Genomic DNA, 12,994 nt, shown 5'->3' on the forward strand with positions numbered 1-12,994 from the left:
CAGGTAGATCTTAACTGTAATTAAACCATCCAGAGCGGGTTCTCTTTTCAGCTGGTGACGTGTTACTGTGAGGGAACATACATAAAACAGAACAGAATACATGACTGCTCAAAAAGAAGAGTTAAGATCTGAATCATCAAAATCCACATGAGAATGATCTTTGTCCTTATGGCTGTTGACAACTAAAGGCAGTTAGCTGGTGCCTGAGTGGTGAAACAGCTACAGGAGAATGGCTAGTTGTTGTTGTTTCCTCTGTGATGGAGAATTAAGAGGCTACTGGCTCAGTGATAAATGACCTGTAGTAGATTTGCTGCTGCCTGTGCTCTCCCCCCACAGCACCCTCCTCAGAAGCATTACAAAGCAGATGTGTCAGTGAAGGAAGGTAGCTTGCAAGTAGTTAAATTCTGCTCACCTTGAGGAAGCCTTACAGCTTTTTCTCTAGCTGTTCATGGTTGAATTTGTGGCACAGGAAATGATGAGGTGTATCGTAGCCCGGATTTACCTGCTGTTTCTTTGGAGATTACAGAAGTTGATGCAGTTCTTTGTAGGTATAAATCTTATACATACATATGTATATGTCTAATATGTGTATAATATCTTTTATTATTACGTTTGCCGGTTATAGAGGCTTTTAGAAAAGCAACCTAAATAGTAATGCCGTTATTAATGGGGGGAGCTTGGTTTAAAAAAAGCTTGCGGGGGATTAACTAAGGTAATAACCTTAATCTGTTCAACTGCAGTCTGCAGGAAACAGAGTTACCATCAGTGCTGTTGAATTTAGATCTGTGTTCCTCCTAGAGAAAAGAATTCACTGAAGTAAGATGCTTTTATGAGCATTTTAGTTTCATTGTTGTCATCAGTACATTTAAAATAAAACCACACAAACACAGAAAGCCTCCGTTGGAGACAAATGAATTCTCCAAGCAGCAAAGGCATTGTGTCAGGGAATAAGGGAAGCAGTAAGCAGGTTGATTTGCTGTCTGGCTAGAAATGCAAAGAGATCTTTTTTCATCAGTAGCAAGTCCTTTCAAAAAAATCAAAAGAGAAGCTGTTTCTGTCTGTTCTTGCTCCCTCTGGTGGTTTTTCTGCTCAGAACCTCCAACTTCGCTTAAATGGCTTTTCTATGAAGTGTATTTATATGATCTGCTATATTGGCTACAGCTGCATGTGATGATTTCACTAATCCTGGAACTCTTTCAGACCGGGCATTTGGCAATGGAGACGTTGCTGTCTCTCACCTCGAAGCGAGCCGGGGACTGGTTTAAAGAAGAACTGCGGCTCCTAGGAGGCCTCGATCATATTGTAGATAAAGGTATGCTGGGGATTCTGCTTTGGTGTTTGGGGCAGTTAGTAAAAGCTCTTGGCTTTTTTTTAGTATCCATTTTCTATTGTTAAGAATTTGAAAAAGCCAATTCTAAAAATATCGGGTTCTGTGTCATGCTTTTAGAAAACATTAATGGCATTTGTTTCTTCTTTGTGGGACTGAAAGTAGCTTTAAGGTTAAGCAGAATGTGGATAATATTGTCTGCAGTGTAAGACTAAAAATGGATTAAGTTTAGACAGAGCATCATCTGTGTGCAGCATATTGCAGTGTACGTGTCATATCTGCTGTACGGTTGTGTAGCATTGTTTTCAGGCCTGGTGATGTGTTTTTTTTTATGTGGTTTGGTTTTGAGTTTTGGTTGTTCCTACTGAAGGAAAGGAAAGTGAACTTGGTAAAAATGAATTCCTGAGCATTTTGGTTCGAAGTAAGCAGAGAGGAGGACAAAGGAAGGATTGAGGAGATGAGTGTTCATCTTGCACGTGGCTTCAGGCTTGCAATGTGTGGGGAGAGCATTCCTGTTGTATGTTTTTCTTCCCCTCTTCCACAGAACAATGCATTTTTAAGAGGCCTGGCCATATTTATGGTTAAGAAACAGAATCCTGTGCTGCATGGCATCTTCTTTGGTGTTACAAAATAAAATGTCCATGGAAATAGAACATTTTGAAATGCTGATAACATCTTTAGGATGGTTTCCTAGTATTACAGTTTCATAAAGCGTAACACATGGTTCGTAACAACTCCCTGAATAGTTAATAAACACTTGTAATTAATAATATTTAGGTAATTTTTATGTATGGCTTTTGAAGACTTCATCTTAATTGTAGAAAATGTTATTTTTTTCCCTTTAGTTAAAGAATGTGTGGATCACCTCAGCAGCGACGAAAATGAAGAGAAATTAGTTGCTTCATTATGGGGTGCAGAAAGATGTTTACGGGTCTTAGAAAGTGTAAGTAATAAGTGACATAAGTAACAATATAATGCTTTTCTGTTCGGTTGGGCTTTTTTGGTTGTTGTTGTTTGTTTTAATAAAAGAAGGCTACTGGCATTGGAACGTTTATCAGTGTTCCTGGAATGCTGGTTGAAAATTCTGTTGTTCTTTATGAGAACATAATATTGGATATTGCAAATGTACTGCTGTTAAGAATAGCTGAATGTAATTGGATGCTTCTTCTGAAGTTCCTTAAGAAATTAAAACTTGCTGTCCATGGTAAAACTAAAACAATAGTTTTCCTGGCATGAGTTTGCATTTGTAGTTTCTGGTAATAGCACATCATAACTGTGTTTTTTTAATGGCAACAAAGTGATGTATATGACGAGGATTACTGCATTCAAACATGAGCTAACTGCCTAGAAGAGAACTAGTCATGTAGTGAGCCAGTCATGGATACTGAGACAGTAAATGTATTTCAGTGAAAACTTCTAACAGAATCAAAATAATACTGTAGAGCTTAATTGACAAGAACTGTCGATTGAGGTGTGGTAAGCAAACAGAAGAAGTGTAGTGGTGTTTTAGAATTGCTCCTTTACACATCAGAAAGTGGCATGCAGGTTCAAAGTATGGGTCAGCATCCGTAAACCTGAGGGTTAATAGCTGCTGTGGCTTTTTCCTCAGTAAAATAGCAACATAAAGGTACTGTAATGGTAAGTTAAAAACTGAGAAGAACACAAGGGTTGCTAATTAAAAGTTATGGCACTTCTCTCTTTTACTTGGATCTTGAGAAACTTCCAGATCCAGTTTCTGGTTTTATATTCAATGGATGGAATTGCCAAGCATAGTGGAGAGGCTTGCTTAGTAGCCGAATATTCATGTATGAATCTGAGGATGGCTTCTGTGTAATTGGATCTTTATGAATTTTGGGAAAGAAGACAAAAATCAACATGCCAGACAATGCGAGTTAAACATTTTCTGTTTCTGTAAATTGGTTCTGTATGCCAGTCAGGAGAATCAGGGAAAACTGGAAGGTGCATAATAAGCTCTCAGAAGTGGAGCTGACATCAAGTTTTAAATAGCAAAGTATTTGCATGTGTGCATGCCCGTATGCATGCACTGGGACTGCTGAGTCCCAGGATATGGAATCAGGGTTCTGCTGTGGCTGAGCATCTTAACACAGAGTTTCTGTCTGCCATGTATCTGGGAATAGATTCAATATGATGGTCTTGCGCTATTAATTATTAGCTGGAAACTCCAAGGAAGTATGGGTACAATATACCAACGTGTTGGTAAGTGGGAGTTTATGCTGGATAATAACCATGAAACATGGAACTGAATAAACTGGGGTAGTGATGGAAGGCAATATTACTTCAAAGGACAAGAAGAATGCTATTTTTAATATGACTTTATCCTATTTGCAGGTAACTGTGCATAATCCAGAAAATCAGAGCTACCTGATAGCGTACAAAGACTCACAACTCATAGTCTCCTCAGCTAAGTAAGTTGTAAAAAAAGAAACAAAAAAAAAACATTTTATCACAGCTCTGAACATGATATGAAGGAATGGTATATAAAGAGAAAAATTCTAGGGGGTACATATGTAACTTATATATTGCTTTTCATTAAGTAATGTTAAAATAAGTGTTGTTACCATTGTTTTAGGTGAGGGTGTCACTAACTTCTTGAGTACTAACAAGAGGTGGTGCTGTTACTGTTGGTTCTGTTAAGGTTGCAAACTGGATTAAGCTCTTTCAGTGCCAAGATGAGCAATAGGAAAGTTTCTTTTTGTTTGTAGTATTGTGTTACTCTTAAGTGTTTACTGAAACAAAGCAGTTTCAGCAGGCAGTTGACGGAGTACCAAACGATAGAAGAATTTTGTGCTGCTTTGTACTCCCTAGGCCGCTTGTCAGCTGGGCTGAAGTCTCTGTTGACTGGCAGAGATGACGTCCCTCTTGTGTTACTTTGGTGGTTCACGAGAATGCAAGTTGAGCTGAAAAAAACGCTGCTGGCTTCACTGGAAAAAGAAAGTTATGATTGCAGGCCAGATGTTTTGACCAGTATATTTTTGACATCTTTAGTTTTGTTTGTAACTGATATCAGTGTTGCCACTTCAGTGTCAGATGAATGTAATGCAGTAGGCTCATAGAGTGATTGAGATTGGAAATAAACAAAAAGAAACCATCTAGTCCAGCTGTCAACCCATTGCCACCATACCCACTAAACCATGTCCCCCAGAACAAGCTTTAAAACCAAGGCAGTTTGAGTTTCAGGCAACTAAAAATATTCACAGGCTTCTAAGCATTTGCTAATGCTTTCATTTGCTAAGCTTTCATGTTTTTTATTTCACAGTTTTACTTAAGCTTACAGAAGACCTCATAGGTGTGGACATGGATAGTATGTGGATTAACGATAGTTAATCGTTTCTTCCTGCACACTTGAATAAAACAATTCTGTGTTAAGTTCTATGTTTGTAGTTTTCCTGATGAAGTATAAGATGAAAGATTCAGTACGTTGTCCAGGTAATTGTGTTCTGTATCTTCTCTTTGCAGAGCATTGCAGCATTGTGAGGAATTAATCCAGAGATACAACCGTGCTGAAGACAGTATCTGTTTACCAGACAATAAGCCTCTGCATCACCAGAATGTAACTAACCACGTGGGTAAAGCAGTGGAAGACTGCATGAGAGCCATCATTGGTGTCTTGCTCAACCTAACAAATGATAACGGTAAAGCAAATAAGTTCAGATTCTGTTACAGCATCAGATAATACATTATTGTAAACCCTTTTCTTATGTATGCATGGTGGGTGCTTGCTTTACAGCAGTAAGTTAGTTATCTTTCAGAATGGGATGAGTAATTGCAAGTATTAAGTGTTAAAAAGATCTCAGCTTTGGCCAGGAGGGCACAGCTCATCTGGAGGGCCAAAAGGTTTTATCCATCAGCTTACAGTAATGAAAAGCAGTATATTCTAAATCGAGCCCTGGAACTCTTTCTATTTACAGAATGGGGTAGTACAAAAACAGGTGAACAAGATGGTCTGATAGGCACGGCTATGAATTGTGTGCTTCATGTTCCGAAGTTCCTACCTCAAGAACAGAGATTTGACATTCGGGTGCTGGTAAGCTCTTGTATTTGTTACATTAGCATAAGATGTTCTGCTGTTTGATTGTGCCTTCAGCTGCTTCAGTTCCAAATTAAGGAGCCGTCTGTACAGTCTCCATTGACTGTACTCTTAGTGAGGTTCTTATAGAAGGTCTCTGTGCAGCCCAGGGAAAAGCTGCTGAAGGATTTGAGCCGATTTTCTATGTGTTTTATAGGAAAAGTAGATGAATTGAGAGACCTAGGTTAATAAGACTGTGTAATATCTCTTTGTCAGATGTCACTTTTAAAAGCACTATGCTTGTTATGTTTTTAGTACAATTTTATCTGATTTACCTCAGTAGGCATAAAGTAGGTCTTTGTGTCCTAAGTAATAACACTAAACATGTGTATGTGAAGGACCTTTTAAAAATAGACGCTGAAGGTTGGACCCCTGTATTTCTTAATCAAGAAATGCAACTGCACCTTTAAGAATGTGTGGAATGATTACAGTTCAGAACTGCAAGATCTGGAACTTGTATGCATGATTCTCATTCTTGGCTCACATTGCTCTAAATCCTGATCCCTCAGTCTATCAAGCTGTTCTATAGAGGTGTGCTAGTAAGTTATGTATACTCAAGAGATAAAGCCTGAAGAAGACATTGATCTGGATGGATATTTTGTTAGGGTTTTTTTCACGTGTGACTGTGCAATTCTTTCAGGGACTGGGTCTGCTGATCAATCTAGTAGAATACAGCGCTCGGAACAGGCACTGTCTTGTCAATATGGAAACATCCTGTTCTTTTGACTCATTCTGTTCGGGAGAAGGAGATGATAGCCTAAAGATAACTGGACAGATTGATGCTGTTCAGGCTTTAGTGCAGGTAAGAAAAGACCCAAAAATGTGCTTTTCTTGTAATTGATGCAGCTTTTTATTATCAGAAATTCAAGGAAGAAGGAAGAACTCAGCAGTGAAGAGTTTTGTCAGAAGTTTCTTCTGTTGTGCATTCTGAGAATGTAAAACATTGTAGAGGGAGGAGGGGAGCTGCTCACAACGTGGGTTTTTCAGTACTGACCTTTACAGAAACAGCTTCCTTGGTAAAAGAAGGTGATGTCTTATACAGACTTTCAGAAGCTGCTCTGTTGAGCTTTCTCACTCCTGTGGGGTTTATTTCTTGTTGCGCTTTTAAACAGCTGTAAGAATTGTAAGTTGTGTTATCTGCTTTGCTTCCATAGATTTTTCTAAGTGCCATTTTTAAGAGAGTTTCAGACCGTTTTTAAAAATCACGCTGCATCAATTTTTCCATAAGAACAGTGAATATGAATCTAACAAACGTGGATGTGGAGCAGCATTCTTTGATGCTATATTGACTTGCTTGTCAAAATATAAATCAACCAGTGTGAATGAGTTCCGATGTGCTAACTAAAACAAAAGGAAAGAAGAATTCTGATTTACCTCCTTTTTACCAAGTGGAGATAAGTTTATGGATGCTTTTAGTAGTTATGCCATTGAATTGTGTGAAATAACTGCCCAGCAGCAGAGGAAAAAGAGCAATAATCAAGATATTAATATTAACTATATTAATGTGCGCAGCTCTGCAAAGTCATAATTAGAATTGATGGTTATATGGTGTGGGAAGTAGTTTGTAAGATGTAAATGCAAAGTATGAGAACACGTTGAGTTACATTCGCCTTAAAATGGCTCCAGTCATTTTAAATGACTTCAGAATTCCGGCTTTTTACCTATCTTGGCAATTTTTAGTCTTCAAGTGGCGTCTCAAAGAAAATGATGAAGCATTTATGGCAGCCAAGAGAAGCCTGGCAATTGGTTCAACGCTGGGGAGGGTGGGAAGTCTCTTCTGCAGAGCACAGCATTAGTGTGATAAATCAGATTATCCTTTGAAGAAGAAAAGGCTTTCGCGAAGAATAGTATTGAAGGCTAACTGTATTAAAGGGGTGAATTGTGAAGGGGAAATAAACTTTCAAGTTAGTTTAATGTGTTTAGGGTTTAATTTATAATAGAAGTTCTTTTGATGTTTTCCCCATCAGCTATTTCTTGAGCGTGAGCGAGCGGCACAGCTGGCTGAGAGCCAGACAGATAAACTGATTAAAGAAGCTCCTACCGCTCAGCATGATAAGAGTGGAGAGTGGCAAGAAACAAGTGGGGAGATACAGTGGGTCTCCACAGAAAAGTCGGATAGTACTGAAGAGAAAGATAAGAAGGAAGAAGATGATGAAGAACTTGATCTTAATAAAGGTATGTTGTATAGTTTTGATGAGCTCAGAAATGGTAGATAAGTCTCTTTTGGCATAAATTCCTAATTTATCTTCTGCCTCCTGTCTGCAGTCCACTGGGTTGAGATTTCAGCATATTCTCTTGTGAAACTATTACGGAGCGTGGGTGGGAGCAGCTCAGAGATGAAGCATGAGAAATAGATGCACCAATGCTACTATCTTATTGGCTTATAGCATTACAGGAAGCATAATTGTATTTTGTTGTGTTGAACATGCAGTTTGTGCATTGCAGTAATAAAAGTACAGTGCAATGACTTGAAAGGGAACAAGCACTGTTTTCCTGTCAGAGAATGTGTGTTGCTAAGTTAGTAAGGAAGGAGTTTGATTCTTGCTGCTGAAATCTCAGACCAAACATTTTGTTTGAGGAAATCGAATTCTGGAAAGTGATGATGAAAGATTTTATTTAAAACAGTAGAAGATATCAGCTGCTTAGAGGATACAATACACTGAGTTGTCTCTTTTTACAGCTCTTCAGCATGCTGGGAAGCACATGGAAGACTGCATTGTGGCCTCGTACACAGCATTGCTTCTAGGCTGTCTCTGCCAAGAGAGTCCAGTAAGGGAATAAGTCAATAACTCACTCTTTAACTCCAGTAGATTTTTTAATGAAGTAATAATTTGCATTACCAAAATGGGTTCATTAAATTAGGGTTCGGCGAGTGCACTTACTCGGCTACAGTGATGTATGTAGTTCTGTGGAAAGTTGCCAGAGGTGTTCCATACAGTACGAGTATTCTGAGTGTTAGTATATTTATCAAAGGAGACTGGATTTGAGTCTTTAATCTTTCTGTGCCTCTCTCTCATTTATTGTTAGTCTTAGACCACAAATGAGCTTACTTTGGGAAGGCAAATTGGCTTGCCTGCAACTTTTTTAACTAAAAGCTTGCTTTGTTTTTTCAGTAATTTCACTGAGCGAGTTAATGTCGTCCTGTTAGTTTATTTCATCCTAGTCTGATTTTTATTTCCAGTGAAGTTGTATGAAATTGTGCAGGTCCACAAAAGCTGAAGGTGATTACCTCAGATTGGAAATGCATAGTAGGAAGTTGAATGTAATACTGAAGTATGGAACTCTGACAACTGCAAACTTCAAACTGTGGCATTAGATAGACATTGAAATGAGAATGAGGCTCAGACCTGCCTTCTGGGTAGTTTCAACTGAAGGGATATATTCTTCTGCATGCTGTTCTGTACATCCTGCTTGCTTCTTGATTACCTTTACATGAATGTAGTGTGTAGGGTCATACTGATGTTAAGTGCTGAGATTTGTTTGGCTTGTTAATTGTAAAGGGATCTTCTCTGTGTGTCAGGAGAATAACCCAGTCATTTTTTTTCAGTTCTTGGTAACCTGGTTAGGCCATGGGGAGATTTGGTGGTAATAATCTTTGATCCAGAAAAGGTTGCAGGAATTGCTGTATCCTAGAAATAAACTCTGTAAACGTAAAGAGCCTTGAATCACAGAGATGATTGCAAAGTGCCATCTTAATTATGCTATAAATACATTTGTCTTGCTGCTTCTCACATGGCTCTCAGTGTTGGGAAAATATTTCCCAATTTAAAATAGTTCTGTTTTTCCTAGATCAACGTGACTACTGTGAGGGAATACTTACCTGAAGGAGATTTCTCAATAATGACTGAAATGCTCAAAAAATTTCTCAGTTTTATGAATCTTACCGTAAGTACTACCTATTTTAGATATATGAAAATAGAGATTACTGTAGTTCTGTCATCTGCTATAAAAGCCCATACGTTTTTAGAAGCTTTTATGATTCTTTCAGTGGGCTTCAGAAGAGCTTGGAGTCATTTTCCGTGTTTGCAATTATTGAAGATCTATTTCTGTGTCTTTTATTTGTCTATTGTATTAATTAGGAGCTACTTTCATTCCGCTTGAATGTTACTCATCAGGAAGATGCTCGAGTCCTCTTTCTGACTGTTTTTACTGCTATCTCTAAGTCCTATAATTCTGAAACAAGCGTAGCCCTAGAATGTTTTCAGGCGGTGCTATATAAATGCTCACTTGGTGCTTTGTCTTCTGTCACATTTTCCAGTGTGCTGTTGGAACAACAGGCCAGAAATCCATCTCTAGGGTGATTGAATACTTGGAACACTGCTAGATACTTAACTTCCGCTGCAAGCACTCTAATGCTGGAGCTACCCTTAGACAAAAGAAGTCATGAAAGAAGTCCTTGAAGGATATACCAAGAGCATTCATCTATGTCATTCGTGTTCGGATTTTTAAGGCTACCTGGTCTCTTAACCATGCATTCAGCATTTTCTAAAAGACAGTTACTACATCAATCTGCAACTATCAAAAATGAGGGGAAAAAGGTTCTGAGGAAAGTAAATAAAGAAACCATGCTGTTTATGATGCAGTGCAGTATTTAAATATTTTTGGCAGGGTTTATCCTCCCTATCTTTTTTCTTGCTTTGTTCGTGACCAGTTTCAAGGGGAAAACTTGCTGCTGATAGTGCAACTGCTGTTTACTGTTGAGCCACTGTTTCATGCCAGCCAGGTGCAAAGGCAGCTTAGCTACTGAGGTATCAAATGTTCTAATAAAGAAGTTCTGGACAGCAGCACCGCTCCTATTTGAGTTTAATTTGCTCTTGCTTTTTTATTACTAGATTATTCCAAAATCGTAAAATATAAATTTTTAAATACTTTTGTGATTTTAACTACTGTCTATATTTAAAATTTGTTGGAATCCAAAGAGGTGAGGATTGGATAGTTTATTTTTTATACTGTTTTGATTGAAATTAGGTCGTTGAACTATTTCTCAGTTCTAAAACCGTCATGGCCCATGTACTGTAACCTAGTAAGACCATAACACTTTGTAATTCCAAGATGCATGCAAACCCATAAATACATAAAGCCATTTGAGAGGGTGTGTTATCCACAAGGGAAATAAAAATTGTGCCCTGTTTAAGGAAAAAAAAAGAAGGGGGGGTGGGACTGGGGTTGGGTGGGGGGAGGGAAGATCTTCTTTCCCAGGGCAGTTTACACTTCTAACAAGCGGAAACTGAAATGCTGTTTAGATTAGTTTCAAGGAAGCGCTCGAGATGTATTTTGTAATGCTTGATACAAAGAATTTGGATGTTGTAGGGGGAAGAATTTTGAAGAGGCTAAAACACCAATGGGGATTAATGTTTCCAGCTGACATAATCTTTCTATTTCATCCTTCTGTAGTATGTCAAAGTTTAAATGCATACAACGCAAAGCCTTAAATTGCTGATATAGCTAAGATTTTGTTCAGTCTGAGGTCTAGTTCACAGCAGAGCATTGTGTTTGAAGACTTAAATGGAACAAGAAATCCCAGAAAATACATTACTTGTGTTTCTTTAATATTTTTTTCTTGCACTCGTTATTCAGACCAACAGAATTGGTAATTATTTTTATTAAGCTGGTCTTGAATACTTGCAGACTGTTCTGAGATCTGCTTCATCACATTTTTAAATACCTGTATAGATAGTTAAATCATGTTATTCCATTGAATTTGTAAAACTTGAAGCCATAAAAATATTAGTTCTATGTATAATGAGGGGGAAGTAACAGGAAATCTAACCTGCTTTTAGATCTTGTTATCTCCGTGTATAAAGTTACGAACTTGTGCTTTTGTATCAGTGCCAGCTGTAAATTTTTTACATACAGTGGCTGCCTTCTATGTCTTCCTATTTTTGATAATGCAGATTGTTGAGAATTCTGTAAGGAAGTAACTGATTAGCGGCACAATTCCTATGTTGGTCATACTTTTTGCGTTTTCTCTCATCACCTTCTAAAATTTAGCGTATCAGTGTAACTCAGAAAAGACTGTGAGGTTGTGTTCCCTTGGCTTTAAAAACAAAACTGAACCTAAACAACTGAGTACCGAGAAGCAAAAGCTGTATGTAAACCATCCGTATTGAGGGGAAGCTCGTGAATATTTTGTCCATCCATCCTTCTGATTTAAGAACTTCTCATTTGAAGTGGGATTTCAAAACGATTATAGAGTTTCCGTGGGGTGAGAGCAACATATGTGGTGAAGGGGAAATCAGGGACAACTGCCTTTCTTTGTTACACTGGTAACCTTTTGGGAATTGATTTACCTCAGTGTTTAACAGGTTTTTTTTTAATGTAACTAATTGTCAAGCACTGACAAATGCAGATTTCTTGGTTTTTTTTTTCTCTTTTGAGGGTGGGGGGAGAAATCACCCTGTGAACTGCAGTGCATTTTTGTGTGTTAGACCCTCAAATAACTCTGCGTTAAAGGGTACTTGAGGCCAACTTGCAAATTAAAGTTTTAAAGTAACTTTTTTTCCATTGTAAATATTTGTGTAAATAATCTCAATTGGAAATTAGAACGGTAGAGTACTTTTCTGAATCCAATCCTATTTTTATTTTATACAGTATTTCTCAGCTGTGATCTTTGGAGCAAAAGCCAACGGCAGGAAAAATAGTTTGTACCAGTTTCATGAAGTATGTCTTTGGGTTTTTGTAAATAATTTTAACTCAAATAAAATTGCTACTTTCAATACATATCTTGTCTTTTAACATGTAATAAAGCACTCCCCTGAGTGACTGCAGAAAGAAGGCAAGCAGCAGGTAAATTGTCAAACGCAAAGCATGCAGTAAGTAGAGGAATGCATTGTTTCACGTTGGTGTGATGGGATGTCAGAATTCAGTGCCTGGACCCCCACGCTCTGATTTATCGAACCAGCCGAGCTTGAACTGTTCTGGAGAAGCTGTACTGAATCTTGAGGCGTTTTTGGAGATCTCCACACAAGTTGCTATTGATCTTTCAGCTGAAGGGACGTGGCAGTTCTGAAGAGCTGTAATTAGAGTAACAAAAATGTACAGAGAAATCGAGCAGGTCTTGTTATAGTGATACTTCTTACATTATGAAGGATGTAAATGGCTCTTTTCTTCAGCACAAAAGCAGTTGAATTGAGTTGTTCTGTACATCAATCTGAATGATGCTTTAATTTGTTAAGGATGGAGTTTTTTTTTTCTATGGATTTTAGTAACTGATACGATACAAGAACGAGGTGCAGAAAGTCCTGAGCTGTAGAAAAGATGATTTAGATTTGTGCCATCTCATTGCCGCTGTTAATGAGCATCAACATAATGGAATTGAATTGCTGCGCTGTAAAGGGATCCTGCTGGAGGTTGAGATCTGGAAGAGGATGTTACTAGAATGTGCCACTGTTAATAGTAGATAAAGCTTTACATAGACAAGGGTTTAAAAATAGTAATAATAATAATAATAATAATAATTGTAACCTCTAGTGAAATCAGTATTTCCTCTGGGTTTTGTCACTAGGTGTGAAATGGAGATGTTACATGTGGGTGCTTTGCGAAGACATCCACTGAGGCTTCTATAGATTTGGGAGTAATCT

General features: G+C 38.0%; 1 protein-coding gene across 7 annotated transcripts in view; it reads left to right on the plus strand.

The window, feature by feature from the left end:
* Positions 1–12,134, plus strand: part of WAPL (WAPL cohesin release factor) — a 56,126-nt gene extending 43,992 nt beyond the window's left edge. For 5 of the 7 annotated variants that reach the window (XM_015866005.3, XM_085553893.1, XM_015866006.3 and 2 more), the window contains 10 exons: positions 1,201–1,312; positions 2,173–2,270; positions 3,677–3,753; positions 4,805–4,980; positions 5,257–5,372; positions 6,055–6,216; positions 7,382–7,589; positions 8,095–8,183; positions 9,204–9,299; positions 9,673–12,134. In XM_015866005.3, the coding sequence (XP_015721491.2) occupies positions 1,201–1,312; positions 2,173–2,270; positions 3,677–3,753; positions 4,805–4,980; positions 5,257–5,372; positions 6,055–6,216; positions 7,382–7,589; positions 8,095–8,183; positions 9,204–9,299; positions 9,673–9,738 (1,200 nt within the window). In that variant the 3' untranslated portion in view covers positions 9,739–12,134. Of the gene's footprint in view, positions 1–1,200; positions 1,313–2,172; positions 2,271–3,676; positions 3,754–4,804; positions 4,981–5,256; positions 5,373–6,054; positions 6,217–7,381; positions 7,590–8,094; positions 8,184–9,188; positions 9,300–9,672 lie in introns of those variants that run through there. The other 2 variants (XM_085553892.1, XR_014948490.1) reach the window with 2 other exon arrangements.
* The last annotated feature ends 860 nt before the right edge of the window (positions 12,135–12,994 follow it).

This window comes from Coturnix japonica, chromosome 8, assembly GCF_054131305.1.
Source record: "Coturnix japonica strain WE chromosome 8, WE-NBRP24, whole genome shotgun sequence".
NCBI classification, from domain to species: domain Eukaryota; kingdom Metazoa; phylum Chordata; class Aves; order Galliformes; family Phasianidae; genus Coturnix; species Coturnix japonica.